Here is a 25,661-nt window from a genome sequence, read left to right as displayed (position 1 = left end):
TGTGGCCCTCTGTGGCCACCCTCTTTCAGATACTTATTCTGCCCCTCTGCTCAGTTAGCCCCTCCTACCTCTACTCTCCTTCCTGACTCCATGGAGTCAAGCTCAGATCTCAGCTGCTCCCCAAGTTTTCCCTCATGCCTCTCCTTACTGGAAGTGACCTTCCCCTTCTGCAGATGTTTGCAGATCTGCACCCAGTGTGGCCTCAGACCTGCCTCCCTGTCCTGCCCTACAGCCCTGGTGCCCTAGCTCTAAACCTGAGTGGCTTGGCCAGGGCAACTCACACTGGCCATGTCATAGCTGGGTGAGGATGCTCCTGGGATCAAGTGGGTGGGGGTTCAGAGATGCTACTCAACACCCCACGGTGCCCAGGACAACCTCCCACAGAGAATGTGACAACCCCCCACAGAGAATTTGCCAACCCCAATGTTAGCAGTGCTAAGGGGGAGCGACCTGCTTTAAATTAGACTCTTATCTCTCATCCTGCTTTTTCCTCCTCCAGGTTTATCCAATGTTCTCGAGGACCCCAAATCTGCAGGCGTAGCTACCTTCGTCATCCAGGAAGAATTTGACCGCTTCACTGGCTACTGGTGGTGTCCCACAGCCTCCTGGGAAGGTAGGTCCCTTTCCATTTTTAAAAAATGCTTCTTTGGCCCTGGCCAGTGTAGGTCAGTGGTTAGAGCATCAGGCCACGCACTGAAGGGTGGTGGGTTCGACTCCTGGTGAAGGGCACTTACCTAGGTTGCAGGTATGATCCCCAGCCCTAATTGGGGCGTGTGTGGCATGTGGGAGGCAATCAATTGACGTGTCTCTCTTACATCGATGATTCTCTCTCTCTCTTTCTCTCTCCCTCCCTCCCTCCCTCCTACTCTCTCTAAAAATCAATGGAAAAAATATCCTTGGGTGAGGATTAACCACAACAAAAAATGCCTCTATGCACACTTTTATTGATAGAGTCTATGTGCTTTTCTGCTGTTTGCACTTTTCACTGAAGGAAACCTCAGCAACCTTTCTATTGATATCAGTGTCTCAGTCCATTCTGGCTGCTATAACAGTATCACAGTTTGGGGGGCTTATACACTCTTCCTGGTTCATAGATGGCACCTTCTTGCTGTGTCATTGTGTTATGGGGTCTCTTTTATAAGGACATGAATCCCATTCATGAGGGCTCCACCCTCATGACGTAATCACCTCCCAAAGGCCCCATCATGTAAAGTCATTATATCGGGGGGGTAAGATTTAACATTTGAATTTGGAAGGGACACAAATTCAATTCTTTGCAGTCAGCACACAAAGAACTCTTTAATAACTATAGTCAATCCTGGAGCACGAGTATGCCATGGCTTATTGAACTAGTTCCACACAGACTCTCTGGTTGTTCTTGTTGTGGGTTTTGGTGTCATAAACAGTACTCCAATGAACACCTTTATACATGGATCCTGGAGGGTGATCTGGGAGTGTATCAGTCGTTTTCAACCGGGGTGAATCTGCCTTTAGGGAACATTGCACAATGTCTGGAAACATCTGTGGTTGTCATAACTGAGTTGGAATCACATTGCTGCCACTCCCAAACCACATGGCATCAGACCAGCCACTCAGCCTCCTAGGCTTCCAGTGCTCCACCCGTAAAGCAGGTGTGGAGCAGGCTGGCTGTTTCTGGAGACATCTTTGGTCTGTCCACAGTGAGTCTTAGGTGAGGGTACAGAAAGGAACAGGAGAACCTTCTTAGTAGCTAAGGAAGGAAGGAGCTTGTTGAGGAAGGAATGTCCATGGGCTTTGCCTCTGTGATGTCAGCTTTACCAGTCACCCCACTCCTTTCTGAGCTGTTAACAGCCAGTGACTTACTTATTCTCATAACGATCTTTATTGTAATTCTTCTTGAGACGTGTTAATTAGCTTGGGCTGCTGAACCAACTGCCACAGACTGAGGGCTTAACAACAGACATTTATTGTCTCAGTGCTGGAATCTGTTAGTCCAAGGTCAGGGTGTCAGCACCTTGGCCCTCTCTCCTTGGCTTATAGATGCCATCTTCTCCCTGTCTCCTCCCATGATATCTGTGTGTGTGTGTGTCCTAATCTCATTTTGTAAGGACACCAGTCATATTGGATTAGGGCCCTCCCTAATGACCTCGTTTTACCTTAATCACCTGTTTAAAGACCTCATCTCCAAATACAGTCACATTCAGAGGTCCTGGGGGTTAGGGTTTCAACATAGGGGTTGACAGGGACATAGACAGTTCAGCTCATAGACCCCCCCACATGGCCATCTCCCATGCCATTTTGCACTGGGAATAGCTCAGTTCTTGTCCCCATTGTGCAGGTAAGGGAACTGAGCCTCCAAGAGGAGATGCAGCTGGCTGAAGGTCTAGTAAAGGCAGACTTGGGTTCCAGCCCAAAGGCTCATGCTCTTGTCTAGGCCCAGCTGTGGCAGAGCAGAGTCCCTCATGTACACAGGATGGGGGTGGGACTCCCGGCACCCTCAGTGGTGTCCCTGCCCCCTCCCAGGTTCAGAAGGCCACAAGACACTGCGAATCCTGTACGAGGAAGTCGATGAGTCTGAGGTGGAGGTCATTCATGTGCCCTCTCCTGCACTAGAAGAAAGGAAGACAGACTCATACCGATACCCCCGGACAGGTGAGTGCCCAGGACAGGTTTGGGTGGCTGGGCAGTAGTCTGAGATCTCATAGAGCAAAGTGAGGCACCAACTAGGACAGGCCCACAGGACTCAGAGGAGCAGGCTGGGCTCAGGAGCAACAGCAGGGCCAGCACTGCCTCTGGGCCCAGAATACAGAAGGAGCTAGGGGGAGATTGTGAGTGCATCAGACATTCACCACCTTGTGAGAATACAGATTCGAGTTTGCCTGTTTCTCAAGAGAAACTGGAAATCCAGACTCATTTGAGAAATCTCCCAATTCTTAAGTGTTGCTTGAATTATTTAAAAATACTTAGTGAGCCAAACAAAATACACGATGGGCCAGGTTCAACCCGTAGGCCTCTTATTTGCCACCTCCATGGAAGCAAATGAGAGTCGTTCTCACTAACCTGCAGCAAGCACTTCTGTTTGCCATGCTGAACAGAGCCTTCCAGGAAGATATTTCCAATCCCCAATGCAAATAGGAAAAGTCAGTCTCCCCTCTCCCCATTTGATAAATGAGACCACTGAGGCTCAGAGACATTCCCTGCCTGGGGTGCTAGAGTCCTGAGTGCCAGAGTTGAGATTTGTCACAGAAATAACTGGAGCCTGAACCAAACTTCACCTCTGGAAGCACATCTTAGTCATCTCAATCTATAAGCCACCTGCCTCCCAGTGGGTTGGAGCCCCGGATGTGTCACATGGGATGTGTGCCACCTTTCTGTATTATGGATATGTTCCATCTTCATAGCCACATTTTAAGCTCTCCAAAGGCAGCAGGTGTCTTCCTTGTGTGTGTTTCCTCCATGATCTCCCCATCAGCATAGAGTTTGTACATCACTCTCTGTCTGGAATGAGGTCCTGGCCCAAAGTCAGAAAGTCCTGCTTGAGGACTTTGTGCCTGCACCAGAGAGGGTGACATGCCCATGGAGAGACCTTTGGACACCCTTCCTCCCCCTCTCCCCATGCCAACTGTTTCCCCTTTCTGTAGGTATCACCCTGCACCCTCCACCCCAACACCTGCTCTTACCCTACATGGGCGACACCTGCCAGGCTCACCTCACTTTCATTTTTGTAGGTAGCAAGAATCCCAAGATCGCCTTGAAGCTGGCAGAGTTTCAGGCTGACAGTCAAGGCAAGGTAAGAGGGGCAGGAGAGCCCCAGAGAAGCTTCTGGATGAAAAGAGGGGCCGGGGTATGTGTTGCGAGCTGGGTAGATAGTTGGGCAGCATCAGCAGGCTGCTTGCCCTCTTCCCATGCCAGGTGCTTGTCTTGGCCAACTGAATGCAAAACAGTACTGTCCAGAGCTCTGCTTCCAGGCTGCCCTGCTGTACCCTGTCACTCTGCACCTCACTCTGAAATGACAAGAGGTCCTCATCACTTAGGGAGTTGTTGCTCAGGCCTCCATAGTCAGTAGGGCAAGAGAGGCTGTGGCTGAGAAGGGCTGTGGGGATGGGGACACCAGGCCCCACACATCAGAGATCAGAGTTCAGCCAAGCTGAGAAAGCCCTTGCATATTTTTCCAAAATGCATTCTTGTGTAATGTTTCAGAAAAAAGGGTACAATAAAATATACTTATTTCTGTAATTTAGGAGTCAGTTTTTGTTTTGGGCACAATTAGGCCCTAACCAGACCCCTTCTCCACTCTTGACCAGAGTATTCTTGCAGATTTGACACACATCAGCTCTAAGTGGCTTTGTTTTAAACAGTCCCTGGCTCTGTCAGACGAACAGGGTTCTGCAATGGTATGGATTATACCAACCGAACAGGCAGCTAGGAGATGTTGGGGGGGACAGGGGCCTACTGGGGTGTGGGACATGCTGAGGCCCTGCCTGCCTTTTCTCCCCTCAGTCCTCCTGGGGAGATGCCTTTCCAGCCAACAGCTATCATAATAAAGTCCCACAAACTGGGTGGCTTAAACAATACAGGTTTATCGTCCTGTAGTTATGGAGGCTAAAAGTCCGAAGTAAAGGTGTCTGCAGGGCTGGTTTCTCCTGAGGCCATAAGAAAGGACCTGTTTCAGGCCTCTCCCCTTGCCTTGTAGATGGCGCCGTCTCCCTGAGTCTTGTCACAAGACACTCTACCCATGTGATGTCTATGTCCACATTTCTCCCTTTTATAAGAATACTAGTCCTGTTAGATTGGGGCCACCCTACTCCTGTATCACCTTATCTTAACTAATTACATCTGTACCCACTTTATTTCCAAATAAGGCATCATTCTCAGGTACCAGGAGCGAGGACCTCAACATATGGATTTGAAGGGGGACACAGCGTTGCCCCTAACAGTGTCTGTCTATTCCTGGGTAGCACATGATCAGGCTGGAGTGTGACCCAAGTCTGTTTTCCCTTTAGATTGTCTCAACCCAAGAGAAGGAGTTGGTACAGCCCTTCAGCATGCTCTTCCCGAAGGTGGAATACATCGCCAGGGCCGGGTGGACCCGGGACGGCAAATAGTGAGTCTCTCTGTCTGACAGGATCTAAGTCATTTACATTCAGAACCCTGGGTGGGCCCCTTCCCGCCCCCCCCAACACCGTCCCTATTGCAAGAATCATAGAGTCACCAAATAGAAGGATTCCCATTTCACTTGCTTTCTAGCCTTTCTGCTCACGTCAGGGACAAATGTCTCTAACCAGGGTCGTAGAGCATGGCCTGAGGGCTAAATCCTCACCACCCACTTTTTTTGTGAGACCCAGGCGCCAAGAATGGTTTTTACATTTTTTAATGATTGGGGTGGGGGGGAGAATCTAAAGAGTAATATTATTTTATCATACACGAAAGTGACATGAAATCCACATTACAGTGTGTGTAAAAAAAGTTTTATTGGCACAGGGCCGCACTCATTCATCTACAGCTTGTCTGTGGTCGCTTTCACATTACAAGGGCAGGGTTGAATAGTTGTGAAGGACGTTTGTGACCCACAGAGTTGAAATACTGACTTGCTGGCCCCTTTACAGAAAGGGTGTGTTTCCTCTACTCTAAACACTTGCCAGACCCCCTTCATAACAGAAACAGCTAGAATCAGGCCACAGACTCTCACTGGAACCTCCCATCCCTGTGATGTTGCTCTTTGATTTGGTTTTAGTTGCTCCCTGTTTACGTTGAGATGCTGCCTTTCCACTTATAGTACTAGTAGGTCCCCATTTAAAATACATTTATGTTAAAAATTGTCAAGTTACAGCAAAATGTGAAATCAAGGATCGTGTGGGGGGTATTTGGCAGAAATTATGGCATTCTCAAAACACTGCTCTATGATTTAATGATGTGAGACATTTCCAGAAGTCAGGTTATGGAGTTCTGTCAGCCCTCCTGTCTTCCCCTGAGCAGGCATGCTAGCCAGGAAACTGTGTTGTGGGGTTACTTGGTCAGGTATTGGCGAGGTTGACAAAGGGGGGCGTTAGTCACCAGCTTCCCTCTGCTGGTTCCTGAGGCCCCTGGATTCTCTTCTGCCCTCTCAGTGCCTGGGCCATGCTCCTGGACCGACCCCAACAGCGACTTCAGCTCGTTCTTCTGCCCCCAGCCCTGTTCATCCCCACCACTGAGAATGAGGAGCAACGGGTGGCTTTCGCCAGAGCAGTGCCCAGGAATGTCCAGCCGTACGTGGTGTACGAGGAGGTCACCAACGTGTGGATCAATGTAAGGGTGGGGAGGTGCTGGGTGTGCACCCTGGGTCCCTGCATGGAGAAGTGAGCTCAGGCAGGCCTCCCTCTGGCCAGGGAGTGAGAGAGTCCACAGGGATTGGGTTTGGCCTCCACTAAACCCAGTCAACTGTCAGAGCTTCACCTTCCTCTGCAGGGTGTGCCCCCACCTCTTGACCCATCTTTTCTCTTCTGCCCGGACAGGTTCATGACATCTTCTATCCCTTCCCCCAGTCAGAGGGAGAGGATGAGCTCTGCTTCATCCGTGCCAACGAAAGCAAGACCGGCTTCTGCCACTTGTACAAGGTCACTACCGTGTTACAGCCTAGTGGCTACGACTGGAGCGAGCCCTTCAGCCCCGGGGAAGGTGAACAAAGTCTGACTAACACCATTGCTCATCAAGGCAACCGTCTGAGGTTCAATGCACCATTTGTTCACTGATCCCACCCTTTGACTAAGCCTCCCACAAGAAAGAAGTTAGCCTTTGCCACACATCATTCACACCTGGCAGAGGTTACCATAACTAGCTATTTATTCATTCAATCAGTGGTGGTTGAGCACCTACCAGGTGCCAGGCCGTTCTTATACCAAGGGTTGGCAAACTATAGCTGCAGGTCAATTCCAGCCTGCTGTCTGTTTCTGTAAAGTTTTATAGGCACATGATCGGTCACACCCATTCATTTATACATCCTCTGTGGCTGTTTTTGTGCCCCAATGGCAGAGTTGAGTAGTAATCCAAAAACAATGACAGATGCTGTCCTGAGAGTGATGAGCATGAAGAGGAAAATGCAGCAGGATAAGAGGTTAGAGAGTGAGGGGCTTTCTTTCTGGAATGGGTGGTCAGGAAGATGTCTCTGAATAATGTGCCATGGAGCAGGGACCTGGTGGATGTGGTAGAAGTTGTGGAGGCAGCCACAAAGAATGCTCCAGGCCTCAAGAGCAGCCCATGCAAAGGTCCTCCGGCAGGACCATGCCTGGCATGTTAGGGGAATAGCGAGGAGGCCCATGTGACTGGAGCAGAGTGAGTGAGGGGGAGAGAGGGAGGAGTTGAAGGCAGAGTGGGGCCGGGAAGGTTGTGCAGGCCTTGGAAGTCTCGGGGAGGACTTGAGCTTTTACCAGTAATCTTACAGCAGTTTAAAATGATGCCCAAGGTTGCTGTGTGGAATGTAACCTGAGGGGCGAGGAGAAGGAACAGGGATGGGGGTCAGGAAGTGGGACTGGCCTGACCCAGGTGATTCGATTCTGGATGCACTTTGACCACTGGACCGGCATGGTTAGTTGGTAGATTTTAGATGTGGAGCCCAAGAGAGAGAGAGGAAGGCACAGACACTATTTCCTCTGTCTCAGGTCTAGTCTGAAGTGGAAAGACTCTGAAAGGGACAATTTTAGGAGAGAAACATCCAGAGATGGGTTTTTGGACATGTTCAAGGTGAAGTGCTCAGTAGTGGGAATGCTGTGAGGGCAGGTTCACATGCTTGGAGTTCTGGGGAGCAGAATGTATTCATGATGGGAGTGTAGCTGTCCTTGCGCTTGGATGGCATCTCAGCCTCAGGACAGGACGGAGAACCAAAGGGCCGAGCCTGGGTAGAGAAGCAGTGTCGCCTGAGAGTTAAGCCCGGGCTCTTCAAGCTCGGAGCAGGGCCTCCCCCTGGGCACTGCTGACATCAGGGCCAGGTCATTCTTTGTGGGGGTCGTCCTGGGTCCTTTGGGGGTCTGGGAGTGGTGAGCGGCATCCCTGACCCCCACCCACTCCCCAGTCTCAACCACCATAGATGTTCACAGATGTCGCCCAGTGTACCCTGGGGCCAAGTCACCCCAGGATTGCCCTACAGGTTAGAGGTAGAGCCCACAAATGAGCCTCAAGCAGCCACCAGCACAGGGGACAGAGACCCGAGTGAGGGTGTGTTCAGGGTGCCAGGAGCCAGGGGGAACCCAAGCATCAAGAACATATGAAGCCACAAGCTATGAGGGGTTGGATAAGACTGAGAAGTGGCTGTCTCAGTATTGTCACTCGGGGTTTAACGCAGCCATCACATGCTGGCTGATCCATCTCCAAGGAGAGTTTTCTTTGGCTCATTGGTGTTGCTGCTTTTTGGTTTGTTGATTTAACTGACTCCACCTAGCCTTGGGAAATGTCACTTGAAAAGTCCTTATTTCTGCCTCTTGAAATGAACTAGCTGAGAGCTCAAATTTCTCCTGGTGGTTGGTTGAGTGGAGCTCGAAGCAGGTGCCTCTCAGGAGGCCTCCTACTTTTGAGTTGGGCACACCCGATTTCCCATCCACCCTGTCTGTGGGGCCCCCAGCTGTGTCCCCATCTCCCACTTCTTGTGACATGTCTCCCACCTGCTTGATCGCATTTGAACAGATGAGAAGGCACGACCTCAGTCACTTCAAATCAGAAGGAATGAGTTCCTTAAAGTCAACATCAAGGTGTCCTGGTGAAGTGGGAGTGAGGCCAGGATCCTGGAGGAATGCATGAGCAGCAGGGACAGTGATGGGGCTGGCGAGTGAAGTGTATCCATGTCACACAGTGCTTTTACAGAGGACAGTCCTGCTGGAGAGGGCCCAGCAGGTGTGGTTGTTAGGACCCTCTGGGCCAAGAGAAGCATGGGCTTGAATTTGGATGGCTGAGAAGACTCAAGATTGAGAGGGAGACACAGGGCTACAAATGTGTTGGAGCGACAAGACAGGGAGATCAGCCAGCTGAGCCATAGCCCATGCCTCATGGGCAGCAGGAGAATTGAAGAGGGGCGGGGCTGGCCTAGGACACAGAGGCTGTAGACTGGCATTAGGCAAGGTGGTGGGGGCTGATCTGGACAGTGTGGGCTCAGGGGTAAGCCTCCTGTGGTGGAGTTGGATCTCAGTGCTTTGTGTCCCATCACAGCTTCCTAGGGCCCCTTCAGCCGTTTTCCTTTTCTTACTTGCAGATGAATTTAAGTGCCCCGTCAAGGAGGAGATCGCACTGACCAGCGGTGAATGGGAGGTTTTGGCCAGACACGGCTCCAAGGTATTAGAGTGTCCATGCACACTTATACACGCACGCTTATAGACACTCACATTTGGGTCCCTCTCCAGACCTCTTGTGTTTGTGGCTCTCCTGCCCCCACCTGGCTACTCCTCTCTCCTGCTTTACTCCCTCCACAGCTCCAGCATACCCAGCGCCACAGGGACTGTGATTTTGACCAGCTAGGGACACCCTGGGTCAGGATACAGGACCTTCTGAGCACCCATTGATGGATCCCAGCAGTTGGGGCCTGGCCCATTCTCTGGGCCACTGGAGCTTTCTGTTATCCTCCTTCCACTGCATGAAACCACTTGTCCCTGGAAGAACAGTTTGTGGGACACTTGGGGTGTCCACCGTGTGATTGTCCTGCAGCTTCCAACCAGGACCCACCGTCATGCCTGCCCCTGGGGAGGTTTAGGAACAAAGGGAAGACCAGAGGTGTACCTTCCATTCCCCCAAATTCACCATCTTAAAAAACATGACATGCTTTTGCCTCTGGCTACATGTCTTCACCGGAATCCGGGTCTACAAAATTCTAGATTTTATGAAGGGTCCCCTTAATCAGATTTCTAGCTCCCTACCTCATACCAGCATAAATGCCTCCTCAACCAAAGACAGACATGTTAGCACATGCGTATGCCTAATAGTTCTCTGCATACGGTGAGAAATAGCAGTCAATAAATGCTTGAGTGAGTGAGCCAGGAGTGACACAGGTTGGTCCAGGCTGTGTAGATAACCGTGCTGATTACAGTGTAACCACACCTGATGGAAATCCCTGTCACCGACTTGTAAAGACATCACTACAAATTGTTGGGAAAGAAGCGAGTTATAAAACCATGGAGCACAGTCCCGATTCCTTCAGGTTTCACATTCACATCTTTATGTGTGATGCGAGAGGGCCAGAAGGTTGGGTGGTTGCCTATGCTTAGTGGAGACTCTTAGTGGCTATGTTGTAGTTGCAGCCTTACCTTTTTACCCAGAAATTAAAAAAACAAAAGCAGCAACAGCATTTTAAAAATTAAAAAGGGAAAGAGTGACCCTCTAAGGTTCCTGCCTGAGGCCATGTGCCCCCAGCCTGTTTCTGAGCTTCCTCTGGAAGGACAGTGGCCTTGGTGGGTCCTGCACCTGGAGAGTGCCAACTTCCCCATTTCTGCACCTTCTTACATTGTCCTTGAGACAGAACTGGCTCTTAACTCTGTGTGTTTGGAGTTTTCCAACAACATCTTCTGTTTCTAGAAAACCTTTATTTAAAAAGTATGATAACAACAAAGTGTTTGTTATAATAACTGAATCATTGTAGATAAGACTCAAGTCAGAATACCCTTCGATCCTCACCCTGGTCCCTGCAGCCTCTTCCCCTTCTTGGAGGTGACCACAGAGGGAAGTCACTGCAGACCTTTCTTACTTGCCCATGGATTGGGTCCCCATCAAATAACACTGGTTTTAGGGGATTTCTAGAGGTTTTTTAGAAAATACTTTTTTGTGGACACGGAGAATTGTGCCATAATTATGGGACCAATCCCACCTTTTTGGGCATTCAAGTTGGGCATTTACCTTTCTTTAGTCTTAAGTGCTCTTTGAGCGTCTTTGTTCCTCCATTTTGAAATCACCTGGGTGAAGTCCTTGGGAACAATTCCCAGCAGCCTAATTGCCAGGTCAGAGGACACACATTTTTAAGCGTTTTGCTTCCATATTGCCAGGTTGGCCCCAGAAAGGCAGTGCCTGTTCCCATTCCCAGAGCAGGGTTTTTTCCTCTTCTCTTGAGGAGATCACCTAAGAACCAAACCAGGTCTGATGGGGATTCCCCCAGGAAATAGGTGGAGCAGGGAGTGCCACCTCTTAACCCCATGAATCTGAGTCACAGAGGTGGGCTGACTCCACTTGGGACCAGGGACCACGGCTGGCAGGCCCTTGGGCCCAGGATGGCCCCTCCCTCAGCCTCTGTGGGCGGAACTGGGCCCTCAGCTCTTACCAAGGCTCTGGGCATGCCCAGAGTAACTGTCCAGGGCTCAGATTCTAAGTGGCCCCAGAGTGTGCAGTTAGCCCAGCCAGATTGGGATCTGCTCCTGCCCCACAGGGTCTGAGAAGTGCATCTCTTCCTTGGGAGGTAACATGGGGGTCCCTTATCCACAGAACACTAGGCCCTCCCTGTGGGGGTAGGGAGAGGGGCAGGGGTCATGGGAAGGCAGGCATGGGAAGCATGGGGCAGCCTCACAAGGTGCCCGTGTCTCCACAGATCTGGGTCAACGAGGAGACGAAGCTGGTATACTTCCAAGGCACAAAGGACACACCCCTGGAGCACCACCTCTACGTGGTCAGCTACGAGTCAGCTAGTGAGATTGTGCGCCTCACCACACCCGGCTTCTCCCACAGCTGCTCCATGAGCCAGGTGGGCACTCCCCTGAGCCCCGATGCATTTGATGGCACTGTCCCTGCACCGGCCCTTAGCCTCTCAAAACATTCTAGAGCATCAGGCAGCAGCCAAGCACAGGGCTATTCCCTATCCAGGGCAAATCCTTGGTCGCAGTTTGCTGACTGTAGAACCAGAGAGATGAGTGGGCTCTGGCATCGGAAGGATCTGGGTCTGACCACCTGGGGCCCTGGGCCAGAGGACAGACTCCTCTTAGTCTTAGTTTGCTTATCTGAAAAATGGGGGTAATGGTAATAGCAGCCACTTCACATAGGTGGAGTTTTGAGGTTTAAATGAGCACTCATACAGGGTAAAGGCAGTAAGTATCAGTAAGGTTGGTGGGTGATGGGACAAAGGGTGTAGGATTGAAGGTGGGGGAGAGATGCTCAGTGCCCCTGTCCTACCTGCAGAATTTCGACATGTTCATCAGCCACTACAGCAGTGTGGGTACACCGCCCTGCGTGCACGTCTACAAGCTGAGCGGCCCCGATGATGACCCTCTGCACAAGCAGCCTCAGTTCTGGGCCAGCATGATGGAGGCGGCCAGTGAGTAGCCCCAGATCCTGCGGGACTTGACTGAGTCCTTACCCTTGGGAGCCTCAGCTTGCCCGTCTATATAATGGATTGGGGCCCCATCAAATAACACTGGTAAGAGGAGATTGTCCTGAGGGCATGAGGCAGTGAGCAGCCTGGAGCCCTGCCTGCTAGGCCTCCCCAGCACCTGCTGCCTCCCGGCAGCCCTGAGAGCTCATCATCAAATGTGACTACTGGCCCCAACTGTATTGTGGGCCCTGCCCCCTGGGACAGTCTCTCATTTCTGTGCTGCAATTAAGGATTGCACCTCACAGAGCAGGTTCAGTTCATGAACTGACTCTGCCTGACAGAGGGGTCCCTGTAGAGGGCATCCTTGTCCTTAGGGGCAGCTGTCTCCAGGGTGCAGAGAAGACACTTCGAAGCCTTTGTGGAAGAAGCACCTGGGGTCAGTCATGAGCAGAGCCTCAGGAAACAGGAGAAAGCTTCTCAGTTTGCCCAGGAGCCATGAGGGTGGCCCGAACTCTGCTGGGATGACCCCAGGTTCCAATTCTGGCTGTAAAACCATGGGCAAGTCAGCTTGTCTCCCTAAAATGTTCCTTTGTCTACAAAATGGGACAGTGTCTGTTCTTGGGACGAAAATCAAACCCTCAGTACACATAAGAATCTCTCCCTAAGAGCCCTGGCCTGTGTGACTCAGTGGTTAGAAACGTTCGCCCCTGCACTGAAAGGTTGTGGGTTTGATTCCCCGTCAAGGGTACGTATCTAGGTTGCAGGTTCAAACTCCAGCCCCAATCAGGGCGTGTGCAGGAGGCAACCAATGTCTCTCTCACATCAGTGTTTCTCTCCTCCTCTTCCTCCTCCCTCCCTCCCTACCACTCCCTCTAAAAATCAATGACGGGGTAAAAAAGAATCTCTCCCTAAGTAGAACACCCTTCAACCCCAGCCCTGCCACTTGCTAGGAAATAAGCCCTAGCATTTGAAGAGTATTTTATGGGCTAGAAAGCATCTTATTATATCATCACCCCCTGGAACCTCAATAGATAAAAGTCCTCTCCACCTAATAGCTCAGTCCATGACTTTCACATCACCATAGGACATGATGGAGCAGGACCTTCAGCGCTGGTTTTACAGATGAGGAAGGGTCTTGCTCTTACATAGCATTTGGGGAGCAGTGATGGGAACTTAGGTATCCTGATGCTTGGCCCTGGGTCTGCAGGCAGGTGGTCTAGGGCACTGTTTTCCAAAACTGCTTATCTTGCCATGTTTGCAGACAGCCTCTATGAGCAGTTGGCCAACTGTGGGCAAATCCCGCCGCACCCTGTCATTTGCGTTGTCTGTGTCTGCCTTAGGGCCACAACAGCAAAACTCTGTAGTTGTTACTACAGAGACACAGAATATCTCCTTCGCACTTAAAGCCAAAAATACTCTTCACTCCTTTCCAGAAAACATTCCACAACCCCAGACCTACCTTACCACTTACTTATTGCGATGGGAGAGAAATATCTATTGGTTGCCTTCCATACACAGCCCGACTGGAGACCAAACCCCCAACCTGGGCATGTGCCCTGACTGGAAATCAAACCGGTGACCTTTCATTGCACAGGATGACACTCAACCAACTGAACCACACTGGCCAGGGCAATTTATTTAACTTTTAAATCCGCACCATTTATCTGAGTAAGATTATGTTAGAGAAAGACTTTTCCTCGCCATCATGATCTGAACACTAGTGTTGCTTTGCAAAAATGAAAGTAATTAGAAAAATCAGAAGCAGACCATAAAATTGGCTGTTAGTCAAATCCCAGAAGTGTTGTCACCTCCATGGGGGAATCAGCTAGTGTCAGGGGCTGCTGGAGCTGGTTCTAGACCAGGCTGTAGCCCACAGAGTGCAGAATCACTTCTGGCCTTCTGATTTAAAAAAAAACCTTTGGAAAGCATAGGAAGGGGTGCCTCCAGCCCATCCTTGGTGGGTGGGGGCCAGGCAAGTAGAGTGTGGGTGTTAGCTAGCTATGGGCTCCTGTCAGAGTAGCCGCGGCTTCTCTGTCTCTGCAGGCTGCCCTCCCGATTACGTACCCCCGGAAATCTTCGACTTCCACACACGGTCTGATGTGCGGCTCTATGGCATGATCTATAAGCCACATGCTGTGCAACCAGGGAAGAAGCACCCCACTGTTCTCTTCGTGTATGGAGGTCCCCAGGTGAGTGCTGGCCCTGTTCCCCATACCCCCTCCCTCCATGCCAGGACTCAGGTGCCCTGCCCTACCTTCACTGACCACATAGCGCTCTGGGGTCCCTCAAGACTCTGGCCCTGGCTTTCTGTACACCTTATCCTCGCTGATAACCACCCTTTCCCCCTTCTCCTACTGATGCTTCCTTGTCCCTTTTGGAAGCCCTCCCTCATCTCCATGTGTTCATTTGGGCCACCTGTCCAATAGTGATCCACTCTTACCCATGGTCACCAGCATGGGGACAGAGGTGTCCCTAAGCCCAGTTCTCTGAGAAGGGGACATGGCTAGGCCAACAGGTACAACTAAGACAATCATTCTCACTTCGGGGTGTTCTGTCCTTCAGGGGACACTGGATGATATCTGTGGACACTTATAGTTGTCACAACTAAGAGAGAAGCACTCCTGGCATCAGTAGGTGGAGGCCAGGGATGCTGTCTACACTCTACACTCTCCAGTGCCCAGGACGCATGCCCCCCCGCCCCCCCCAGCTACACACAGGGAATGATAAAGTCCCAAAGAGTAACAGTGCTGAAGTGAGGAACTGGTTTAAGTCAAGTTCCTCAGAGAAAGCAACTGCTGCTGCCACCAGTCGCTCCCCCCACCAGCTTTTGTGTCTACTTTTTAGAGGTAACTGAAGGGTAGAAAAGAGGCAGAATATCGCTAAAGAAATAGAAGATTTCAGGGAGGGCCTAACTGAAAAGAGAGCTTGACTAGGGCCTTCCTCTCTTAGCACGTTGTAGGAACAAGGCCTAGTGCAGCATGGGCCCCTCTATCTTCCACTCCCTCAAGTCAGAACCCTTCTGGGCTGTTCATAGCCTTCACAATAAAGTACAGGGTCCTTGATTAGGCTGTAAGAGCCCTGCCCCTGTCCATTGGCATCTGGGCCATCTAGCCCATCCTATCTCACATTTCATGCTGGATTTCTTACCACTTGCCCAAAGCCCCACGTTCTCTCTTGGCCTTCCACCACAGGTGCAGCTGGTCAATAACTCCTTCAAGGGAATCAAGTATTTGCGGCTCAACACTCTGGCATCCCTGGGCTACGCTGTAGTTGTGATTGATGGCAGGGGCTCATGTCAGCGAGGGCTTCGGTTTGAAGGGGCCCTGAAAAACCAAATGGTAACTTCTCTTCCCAGTCTCTCTGGTCCTTTCCTGTGTAGTGAAAGCAGATCTGGGTTTTGTTGGCTCAGGGTTTAGGGTGGCTTTTGGGGTGGCTTCGGGGCACCTCCTTCAAGGACCGTCCTGGCCAGGATGCCAGTCATAAGTGGAGTGGCCTTTTGGAACCAAGGGAAACATCTGCTTTGCTGCTCAGCTCTGAGCTTCGCCCCATGGGGACACAGGTATACACCCATCTCATCTGGTGCCTGAAACTAGACAGCCAGACATTTCAGTATAGACCCAGTCAGCAGGAGGCACCAAGGGCTGGGCCAGACAGGGACTGGTGGCTGCAAAAGTGGTGTTAACAGTGATGGTGGTGATAGTGGTGATGGTGGTGATGATGGTGATGGTGATGATGGTAATGATGGTAGTGATGATGGTGGTGATGGTGGTGATGATGATGGTGATGGTTGTGTTGATGGTGGAGATGATGATGGTGATGACACCACCTATTCATTGAGTCCTAGTATATGCCAGACCTCTGAGTGCAGGACACTCACCATCTCGTGTTACCCTCATGCCCACTGGAAAGTGGGTCCTATTCAGGTTAATACCCTCATTTTCAGGGTGGGAAAACTGAGGCCTAGACAGGGGATGTGACTTTCTCAGAGTCACTCAGCCAGGAGGTAGCAGGGCAGGGTTGGTACCAGGTCTGTCTGACCACTGTCCCAGAGTGCGAATGAAGCCTGGAGAAAGGGGTATCTTCCAGAAAGCTGCTTTGATCCAAGAGGGGAGGGCACCCCAAAAGGGAGAGAGTTGGGACAGCAGGCCACACACCTGGGAGGAGGCCACTGAGAGGTTCCTGGCCTCATCCCCCAGGGTCAGGTGGAGATTGAAGACCAGGTGGAGGGCCTGCAGTTTGTGGCCCAGAAGTACGGCTTCATCGACCTGAGCCGGGTGGCTATCCACGGCTGGTCCTACGGAGGCTTCCTCTCGCTCATGGGGCTGATCCACAAACCCCAAGTGTTCAAGGTGTGTCCTGCCTCCACCCCCTCCCTCTTGTCTGCCAGCACCCGCCCATACCCCTTGGAGCCCTTGGGGGAGGCATCTTGGCAGGGGCTTTGCCACGTGGCTGTTTCTCCCCGCAGCAGCCCCACGGGGCCGAGCCCCCCTCCTCATTGCCCGCCACTGCTGACCCCAGGATGGCATCCGGCTGCACAAAACCCCGCCAGCAGCTCTCTGTGGGAGGCTGAGCCTGGGACCCCGGCCTCGGATGGGCAGAGGTGGGGCATGGTGTGAAGAGCATCGGGGGAGGGGCCCCCAGGCCGGCGGCACTGTCCGGGCACCGCGGGGCGGCGATGAGGAGGAGGAGGCAGAAAGGCAGTGGGACCAGGGAGGAGCTGATCCTGGCCTAAACATGCCCGTTCAATTCACCCTCCCTCGACAGCACACGGTCCAGGGGGGACACACGGTCTGAGGGCCCCTCCCTGCCAGCCCCACCTTCCCGTGTGCATGCCCACTCCTCATGTCCTCTGGGGAGGCGCCGGGACAACCAATTGAGCAAGGACTCTTGGAACCTGACCTGTATGCATGTGTCTCTCCTCTCTCTCTCTCTTTTTTTCTCTGTCTCTCTGCCCTTTCCATCCACTGTGGCCCTCAGGTGGCCATCGCAGGTGCCCCAGTCACAGTCTGGATGGCCTATGACACAGGGTACACAGAACGCTATATGGATATCCCGGAGAACAACCAACTTGGCTATGAGGCAGGCTCCGTGGCCCTGCATGTGGAGAAGCTGCCCAATGAGTAAGGCTCCTCCCTGCTCTGGAAATTCTGAGTCACTGAGGCCCTCTTGCCTCTGACACTGCTCCTATGGCTTCTGCTCCTCTCTCTACTTAGGCCTCGAATGCCCTCCCACCACCCTGTCTCCTCTCTGCTCTTCCCTGGAGGTGGGCGCTTGGGTGCTCTGGGAGGGAGGCCCCTGGCCCTGCCCTCAAAAAGCCGTAAGGAAGGTTCTAGATTTGTACCATTGCACACGGGAACTACCCTCACTACCGAGGCACATGGCCCGCCATAGGTCCATCAGTTGGTCTTCAGCCTGAACAGCTTTTGTCTTGTGGGTTTTGACACTCTGTGGTTCAGGGCCCAGGTCCTCATGGTTGTAACGTCAGATCCATTGGACCAGCTCAGATGTCCCATGTCATGCTTTTGGCATTGGCGTCTGATTCTCTGACTGAAGGAAATAACTTGCCACTTTCTGCTGTGGCTCTCTCTGAATGTATGCCAGGGTCCCATGCCTTTCATGCTGGGGTTCCCCTTACCATTTGACCCCGCCTGGGCCCCTCTCCCAGTGAGGCCGATCTCTTTGTCTGGAGTGTGGTCTGTACTCCCTGGGGATGCCAACATGCAGCCAAACTTGAAACCCCCAGTTCTAGACTTGTGCCATCCACTCAAATGTAAGTTCACATTCACTCACATCCACCGAAATAATAAACCCATTGAGACAGACATAGATTGTTGGTTGCCAGGGGATGGAAGTAACTACTGATGGGCATGGGGTTTTGCTTTGGGGTGTTGGAATGTTCTGGAACTAGATAGAGGTGATGATCTTGTGAATGCACAAAATGCCCCTCAAATGTTTGATTTAAAATGAGTTAACTTTAGGCTACATGAATTTCACCTCAATAAATTACTTTTTATTTTATTATTATTATTATTATTTTAAAATATATTTATTGATTTCAGAGAGAGGAAGGGAGAGGGAGAGAGAGAGATAGAAACATCAATGATGAGAGAGTCATTGATCAGCTGCCTCCTGCACTCCCCTGACTGGGGATTGAGCCCGCATCCTGGGCATGTGCCCTGACCGGCAATCGAACCTTGATCACCTGGATCCTAAGTCGATGCTCAACTGCTGAGCCACGCCGGGCCAAGCAATAAATTACTTCTTAAAATCAAAAATTTAAAAAAATAGTTCCTCGGCCACTCTTGCTGCATTTCAGGTGCTCAGTAGCCAAGTGTGGTGGTGATGGTGGTGACTTTTGGGCTGGGCAGGTCTAGAACATTCCATCATCCCAGAGTGCCTCAGGTGGCACTGCCCTAAAAACTTTCCTGTAGCTCAGGCCATTACACACATAGCCGAGAACACCCTTCTCCCCTCTTTGCCTGGTAGGAAGTGAGGAGGTCTACCTGACCCACCAGTTGTGCCATCCCGCCGTTACTTTCAGTTTCGCCATCACCTGTTGCTTCCCACCTCGCTGCTCCTGGGCTGGAGAGGGACTAAGACTAACTGCTTCAGGGCAGGAGAGGAGGGTCCCGCCTCAGACCCTCACCTTATCTTGTCTTCCAGGCCCAACCGCCTGCTCATCCTGCACGGCTTCCTGGATGAGAATGTGCACTTTTTCCACACAAACTTTCTCGTATCCCAACTGATTCGAGCCGGAAAACCTTACCAGCTCCAGGTGGGTGCCTCCTGCGTGATTCGGGCCCACAGGAGCTGGCAGGGTGGGCAGTGGCAGTTGGGGTGGCATCATCTCTTCCTGCACTTGCCAATTCTCCCAAGGCGCCTGTAGTCACCCCGCGCTGCCCACTTCCACCCCACCCGAGGCTCCCTGTATCCAGGGTTCATTTGCCCTTTATTAAGTAATCATAGGTTGATTGCTCTGGGTCCATGCTGCCTTCAGCGCTGGGAACAGGGCCAGACCCGCCCAAGCCTAGAGCCTGGTAGAGGAAGGTCAATGCTACTGAAATAATCACACATAAATTTTATTTTAAACCAAGAAACTTGCTTTGGAGGAACTGCCCAGGGTTCTGAAAGCATCTAGGTGCAGTGTTACCTAAGTGGGGTGTTGACTGGGATGTCAGAGAATTCCCTGAGGAGGTGGCATTTAAGGGTACTAAAGTCTAAGAGGGAAGTCAACCAGGTCCCAGGGTGGAGTGTGTGTGTAGGACACCAGACACACGAAACCAGTTGGAGGGAGCAACTTGGGGACAGGAGACTAGGGTGACTGGTGGAGTAAGCTGAAGAGGAGCTGGAGACCAGGGTAGCCCAGCTGGCTAGGGCCTCAGATGAAAAGTGGGGTATTGGGAAAGGGGTGGTGCTTTAGTAGTACCCCTTGGTGGGGAGGCTAGACTTTGCCATTTAGGGGGTGGGTCTTGGTTGAGGGGGTGGAGCCTTACCTGAATTTTGTTCTAAGGAAGAAAAGAGGTGTCCAGCCCAGAGAGCAGGACTGTGACTCTTCTGCTTGCCATGTGTCTAGCATCCCTGCTACCCTGTAGACAGGGGCCAGTAGGACATGAGCCTTAGTCAGTTGTCCCAGCAGGAAAGGGGTCAACAGTGGAGAGCAAGAGGCATGGTGGATTGTGGAGGTATTCTGGAGGTGAGAGGGACAGATTTGATCACATGCTGTCACCACGATGTCTTTCTGCTTCCCAGATACCTCCATGAACTGTCCTGTCGGGGATGCTATAGCTGAGGGTCACAAGGCAGGAGGCACAGGCTTTAAAGACCTGTGACTGGGCACAAACTTATCAAACATGGCAAGAGGGAGGCAGGCAGAGCTTTTTTGTTTATATACTCACCCGAGGATATGTTTATTGATTTTAGAGAGAAAGGAAGGGAAGGAAAGAGAGAGAGAAATAGAAAGAAACATGGATCAGTTGCCTCCCTTACGTACCCTATCTGGGGATTGAACCCACAAACTAGGTATGTGCCCTAACCAGGAATCCAACCTGCAACCTTTTGTTGTACAGGATTTTGCTCCAACCAACTGAGCCACCTGGCCAGGGCAATGGCATAGCTTCTCTAGGGGTGAAGAGCTGTTGAAGTGCCCCTTGGCAACTCCACTCCCAACCGCACATGATTCTCACAAACAGGCCAGAGGCAGCTGCAGATCAGGGCAAAAGTCAGGCAGGACTAGGATGGACCTCAGTCCCTCTGAGCCTGAAATCATGAGCCAGGTAGCTGGGATAGCTGTTCCCTGCTATGTGGTCATAGGTGGCAGGTCTGTTAACCTGGGGCCTCACTTCCTCCCCTGTGAAATGGGCACGATACCCCTTGTTTCCCAGTGAGGCTGTGAGAGCCAAACAGATTCAGGGAAAGCATTTAGCACACAGGATTTTTCCTGAGCCCCTGCCTCCCCAGGAGAAACTGAAAGTGAGATAACACACTCTGTTGGGGATGGGAGCAGGACTGTGCGCTTCCTCCTTCATGCAAGAGGGGGTGGTGGCACAGGCCCCCCAGGGGAGACGTCCTAAGCCAGAAAGTGGGAGGGGCTCTAGGGTGCAGGGGTAGGCCAGTGACTCCAACAGGGTCGCTTGGTGCTACCTTCCTTCTCTGTCCACCCAGATCTACCCAAACGAGAGACACAGTATCCGCTGCCCCGAGTCCGGCGAGCACTATGAAGTCACGCTGCTGCACTTTCTACAAGAATACCTCTGACGGCCTTGGGCACTCGGCTACACATTTAGAGCACAAGTGGCTTTGCTGCCGCTGCCACCACCACCGCCACCACGACCACCACCAGTGAGACCAGGCGGGAAGGACTGAGTGGCCTTGCAGCCCTTGCAGTGCCCTCTCTACAGTCCCTGCTGGACTGCCCCAGGCCCAAGAGCCACTGCCTTCGTATCCCGACGCCTTTTATCATTTTTTAAAATGCTCCTGGATTCTTTGCCTGCTGCTTCTTGGTTGCCAAGACGGAGAGATAAGCCCGACACCCATGAGGCACTTCTTAAAGCCATCCCCTCCTCTCCCTATTGTCCGGAAGGGACGCCTGAACTCCGTGGGGCACTGGAGAGGCTGGGTCTGCCTCTGGGGCCCTGACCCTCCTCTGCACCCAGCACAGAAGCATGCGATTGCCTTTTCTCCTCACCCGCCCCATTTCCTATTTGTGTTTTGCTTTTGGGGACGTTTTTCATAATTATTTAAAAGACAGAAAGCAAGGGGTGCCTAAATCTAGAATTGGGGTCTGCTGCTGAGCAATGGAGTTCTGCTCAGCCAGCACCCAGTGAGCCCCTCCTCTTTCAAAGCCCTGAGTAGGGAGTGGTGGCCAGCAGGTATGGGCCATGCACATGGTGCAGGGCAGCCCTCCTGGGCCCGCCTCTCCGCAGCTTTCAGGCAGGCTCTGAACTCGTTCAGCATCGGTCCCTGCTGGCCAGCGGCTGCTGCCCGCTCCCCAGCCACATGTGTCTGCCTGGCCCGCACAGACCGGATTCCGGGGTTGGGAGTGGAACCATCCCCACCTCAGGGTTATCTTTACTCCTTCCTTTCCTTCCCTGCCAAGAGTTCTGCCAGGGGCTGGGGAAAAAAAGGAGGAGGAAAAAAACCCACCAGAAACAAACCACCTCTACATATTAAGGAAAGAAAATATTTTTGTCAATTCTTATTCTTTTATAATTATGTGTGTAAGAAGTAGGCTCATTAAACGATTCCAGATGGAAGCGTTGCCACCTGCCTGCGTTTCCTTCTAAGTACTGGGGATGGTGATGAGGGCCTTTCTGAATGTGCAGAGTCCAGGAAGTGACAGAGCCGAAAGCATGAGGCTCATTGCAGTCAGCCCTGGCTGCCTTGGCACAAAAGAGGGAGGGACCGTGCCCTGGCTGGAAGATCCCCTGCCATCCTCATCAGTGTAGCCTAGTGAAGACAGTCCCCACAGTCCTGATGTGTCACTTGGGGACCCAGCATAGGATGTGGTGGGCAGCATAGATGGCCCCCAAGGCTTTTCCAGGGCAATAGCACAACCCAAGGTACAGCATCCTGGCTGAATGCTCTGTGGGCCACCATTGCTTCCTTTTGCAGCTGTGCTTGTCCAGAGGCTTGACTCTGGTTCAGGAAACTCCCCTTTTCATGTTTGTCTCAATAGCAGAGAGACCTAGGGAGACTGGAGACTGTGCCTGTGTAGATGGTATGCATGGTACTTGAGTTTCTGACAGCAGGATGGCCTTGCTGAATGCAGTCACCCTCCATCCTTTTTGAAGCTCCACTTTTATTTTTAATGCCTTAAAAAAATAAACTTCAGTGCAAAAGGATACAGAGAGGAAAGACGCCCTCCCTCCCAAGAGGTAATCCCGCCTCAGTCTACTTTTAATAGCTGCATTCTATTTGGCTTTGTGAATGTTCCATCATTTATTTTGCCAGGCACCTATCAAGGGGATAATATGTTATTCTGGGCTTTTTGTATTAATCAGTATAAATCAGGTCAGCTGGCCTCCTCTGTAAAGAACCACACAGTAAATATTTTGGGCTTTGTGGGCCAGATAGTCTGTGTTCCAGCTACTCAGCTCTGCCCTTGTAGTTCAAAAGCAGCCACCAATGATATGTAAATGTGTAGGCATGGCTGTGTGCCAATAAAACTTTATTTACAAAACCAGGCAGCTGGCCAGATTTGGCCCACAGGCTGTAATTGGACAACCCCTGGTATAAATGATACTGCAACAAATAGCCTTGACATATTTTGGACATAAGTTTGAGTTTATTGGGTAAATTCCTAGAATTATCAAAAGGCATATTCATTTTTAATTCTTAAAGAATACTGCCAAATTGCCTTCCAAAGAGAACGCCTCAATATACACTTGGCCAAGAGGGAAGAAGTGTGCCAGTTTCTCCCTTACTTCACCAGTATTACATGCTATCAAACATTTTTTATCTTCACCAATCTTAGAAGTGAAACATGGCATCTCACTGTAATTTGAACTAAAATTTCTTTTATGTGTGGAATATTTTCATGTTTTAAGACACTCATTTACTAGTAATAATTTGCCCACCTTTCTTTCGATCTATTGACCTCATTGAGTTGTAGACACTATATATGAAGGAAATTAGTCCATTGTCATACAGGTTGCAAACTGAACTATGTTGCTGATTTCAAAGTGTTTTATGGATAGAAAGCTCAGCCAATGAATGGTTAAAATCATCTCAGGAACAGATGTCTTTCACTTAATCCACTATGAAATAAAATGGAAACTAGTCATAAGTCACAGAATGATAGAAACTGGTGAGAAAGGGGACACTGGGGTCGCCCCAGGAAGCTTGGCAGCTGGCAACCCTCAATCATGTCAAAGCAGGAACTCTTCTACCCCTGCTTCACTCAGTCAACACTCAGATTGCAGTGAGACAGCATCCATTGGCCAAACTTCAATTAGTCACATTCCTGCCCCAATAACGAGGTCCGGAAAGGGAAGTGGGGTGCCAACAGGAAGGGAATGAATTATGCGCAGCTACAAAAGGACAAGTGTCTGCTGACAGGTCTCAGTATCTCAGAGGTGGCAGGTTAGATATGTCTGTTTCTTCCTGTTGATACATGGCCACTTGTTTCCTCCGTCGCTGATGGGGATTCCATCAGCGGGAGAGTTCCTGATGCTGTTTGAGGTTCCCTGTGCACGTGCTTGATTCCTGGTAGAAGTGCTCATTTCCTCCCTAATTGGCAAGAACCCATATGTGGTAGACATAAAACCCTGTGTCATATCAGTTGCAGATATTTTCCTGGTTTATCATCCTCCTTTCAAACATATTTCTGGTATTAAAAAAAATAACTATAGACACTGGAAATTGCAAAAATAGCCCATAGAGTTCTGTGTACCTTTCACCCAGCTTATACTTACATCTTACTTAACCATAGTATATTGTCAAACCAGGAAACTGACAGTACAATGCAATTAACTAGATTCTAAACCTTATTCACATTTTATCAGCTTTTGCATGCACTCATTTCTCTGTGTATGTGTTCTGTTCCGCTTTGTCATCGGAACAGATTCCTGTAACCACCACAATCCCAAAACACAGAATTGTTTATTCACCACAACAGAGCTCCTTTGTGCAATCCCTTTATATACACACCTGCCCCATTGAAGGTGTCCTGCCTGACAGAGAAGTCCGTGATATTTGTGTGATAAGTTGGTTCTTTTAGGACTGCTAGATTTCATGTCATGATTAGAAAGCAGGATCTTTGGAATGATGGCTTGTTCTTTAAGCCCCTTCAGTGTGATTGTTGTTTTTTTGGGTTTTTTTTTTAGGCAAAAAGGAAAAACGAGGCTTGGGACTCAGTCTTTCTGAACACACACACACACACCCCTACCCCTCTTCAGTAGGAGACTCACAATTGACATACATTATGTTGTTAACAACAGCTCTTGGCCACGAATTAAATTCTTCATAGTGACAGGCTGAAGGTCAGACACAGATGAGAATGGGAAAGACACGAATGGAACCATGCTGTGTAAAACACCAAAGAAACAGGACAGCACTCAAACTTATGGAGCCAATTTCCAATGAATCCAGAGAATCCAGTTGCAAGGAGGAAATTTCTTTCTTTTTTTAATTTCAGAGAGGAAGGGAGAGGGAGGGATAGAAACATCAATGATGAGAATCATCCATCAGCTGCCTCCTGCATGCCCCCTACTGGGGGATCGAGTTTGCAACCTGGGCATGTGCCCAGACGGGGAATCTAACCGTGATCTCCTGGTTCATGGGCCAACATTCAACCCCTGAGCCACAATGGCGGGGCAAGAGGAAATTTCTTAACACAAGCAGGTATCCCAATTTAGTACAGGCTACTACTGCCAAAAAGCATGAATTTTGAAATTAAGGTTATCTGTGGAGCAGTTAGCCTTCTATAGGAGCCTCCTGACCTCCCTGAAACTAATCTTCATCCTCTGTACATGTGTTGGGGGAGGTGGGCAATGCTGTAGAGAGATCTGAGTTCTTCAAAGAGTGTAATACAGCCCAGCTTAGGGGTTAACTGTGACATTTTCTCTCTGCATTCTGTTATTTCAAGTCAGGAAGGACTAGGAAAAGCGGCTTAATTCTAGACACTCCAGACCTGGCCATTGGTGTTTTCTTGAAACTAAGCAATTTGTGACCAAAAAAAAAAAAGATTCCTTCTGTAGTTGAAAATCTGGGATTTCTTCATTGGCATCTAATGCTAGTAACAGCTAGAATTTAGAGTTCTTACCTTCATTCCCTCAGTGAATCCTCCTGGCAACTCCTTAAGGTAAGGATTATTTTCTTTCTGATTTTTTAATTTTGAAATAGAGTTCCCTGATGTCCTTTGCTCATCTTCCCCTAATGTTAAGGCACACACCAGGTATTGAAGCCAGGAAATTAACATCAATACAATCTTATTATATAC

At 50.5% G+C, this 25,661-nt stretch overlaps 1 protein-coding gene across 8 annotated transcripts in view; it reads left to right on the top strand.

The window, feature by feature from the left end:
• DPP9 (dipeptidyl peptidase 9) overlaps positions 1-23,104 on the top strand; it is a 38,245-nt gene extending 15,141 nt beyond the window's left edge. For 4 of the 8 annotated variants that reach the window (XM_081134149.1, XM_081134148.1, XM_081134151.1 and 1 more), the window contains 15 exons: positions 500-613; positions 2,503-2,631; positions 3,708-3,769; positions 4,983-5,083; positions 6,087-6,264; positions 6,471-6,633; positions 9,194-9,273; positions 11,507-11,659; positions 12,091-12,226; positions 14,267-14,412; positions 15,415-15,561; positions 16,420-16,572; positions 17,201-17,343; positions 18,887-18,998; positions 20,885-23,103. In XM_081134149.1, coding sequence (XP_080990275.1) covers positions 500-613; positions 2,503-2,631; positions 3,708-3,769; positions 4,983-5,083; positions 6,087-6,264; positions 6,471-6,633; positions 9,194-9,273; positions 11,507-11,659; positions 12,091-12,226; positions 14,267-14,412; positions 15,415-15,561; positions 16,420-16,572; positions 17,201-17,343; positions 18,887-18,998; positions 20,885-20,977 — 1,910 coding nt within the window. In that variant the 3' untranslated portion in view covers positions 20,978-23,103. Of the gene's footprint in view, positions 1-499; positions 614-2,502; positions 2,632-3,707; positions 3,770-4,982; positions 5,084-6,086; positions 6,265-6,470; positions 6,634-9,193; positions 9,274-11,506; positions 11,660-12,090; positions 12,227-14,266; positions 14,413-15,414; positions 15,562-16,419; positions 16,573-16,688; positions 16,824-17,200; positions 17,344-18,886; positions 18,999-20,884 lie in introns of all 8 variants that reach the window. The other 4 variants (XR_013998589.1, XR_013998591.1, XR_013998590.1 and 1 more) reach the window with 3 other exon arrangements.
• Positions 23,105-25,661: the final 2,557 nt, after the last annotated feature.

The sequence above is a fragment of the Miniopterus schreibersii genome (assembly GCF_964146895.1).
Source record: "Miniopterus schreibersii genome assembly, chromosome: 4".
NCBI classification, from domain to species: Eukaryota; Metazoa; Chordata; class Mammalia; order Chiroptera; family Miniopteridae; genus Miniopterus; species Miniopterus schreibersii.
This window is presented reverse-complemented; position numbering and strand designations above follow the sequence as displayed.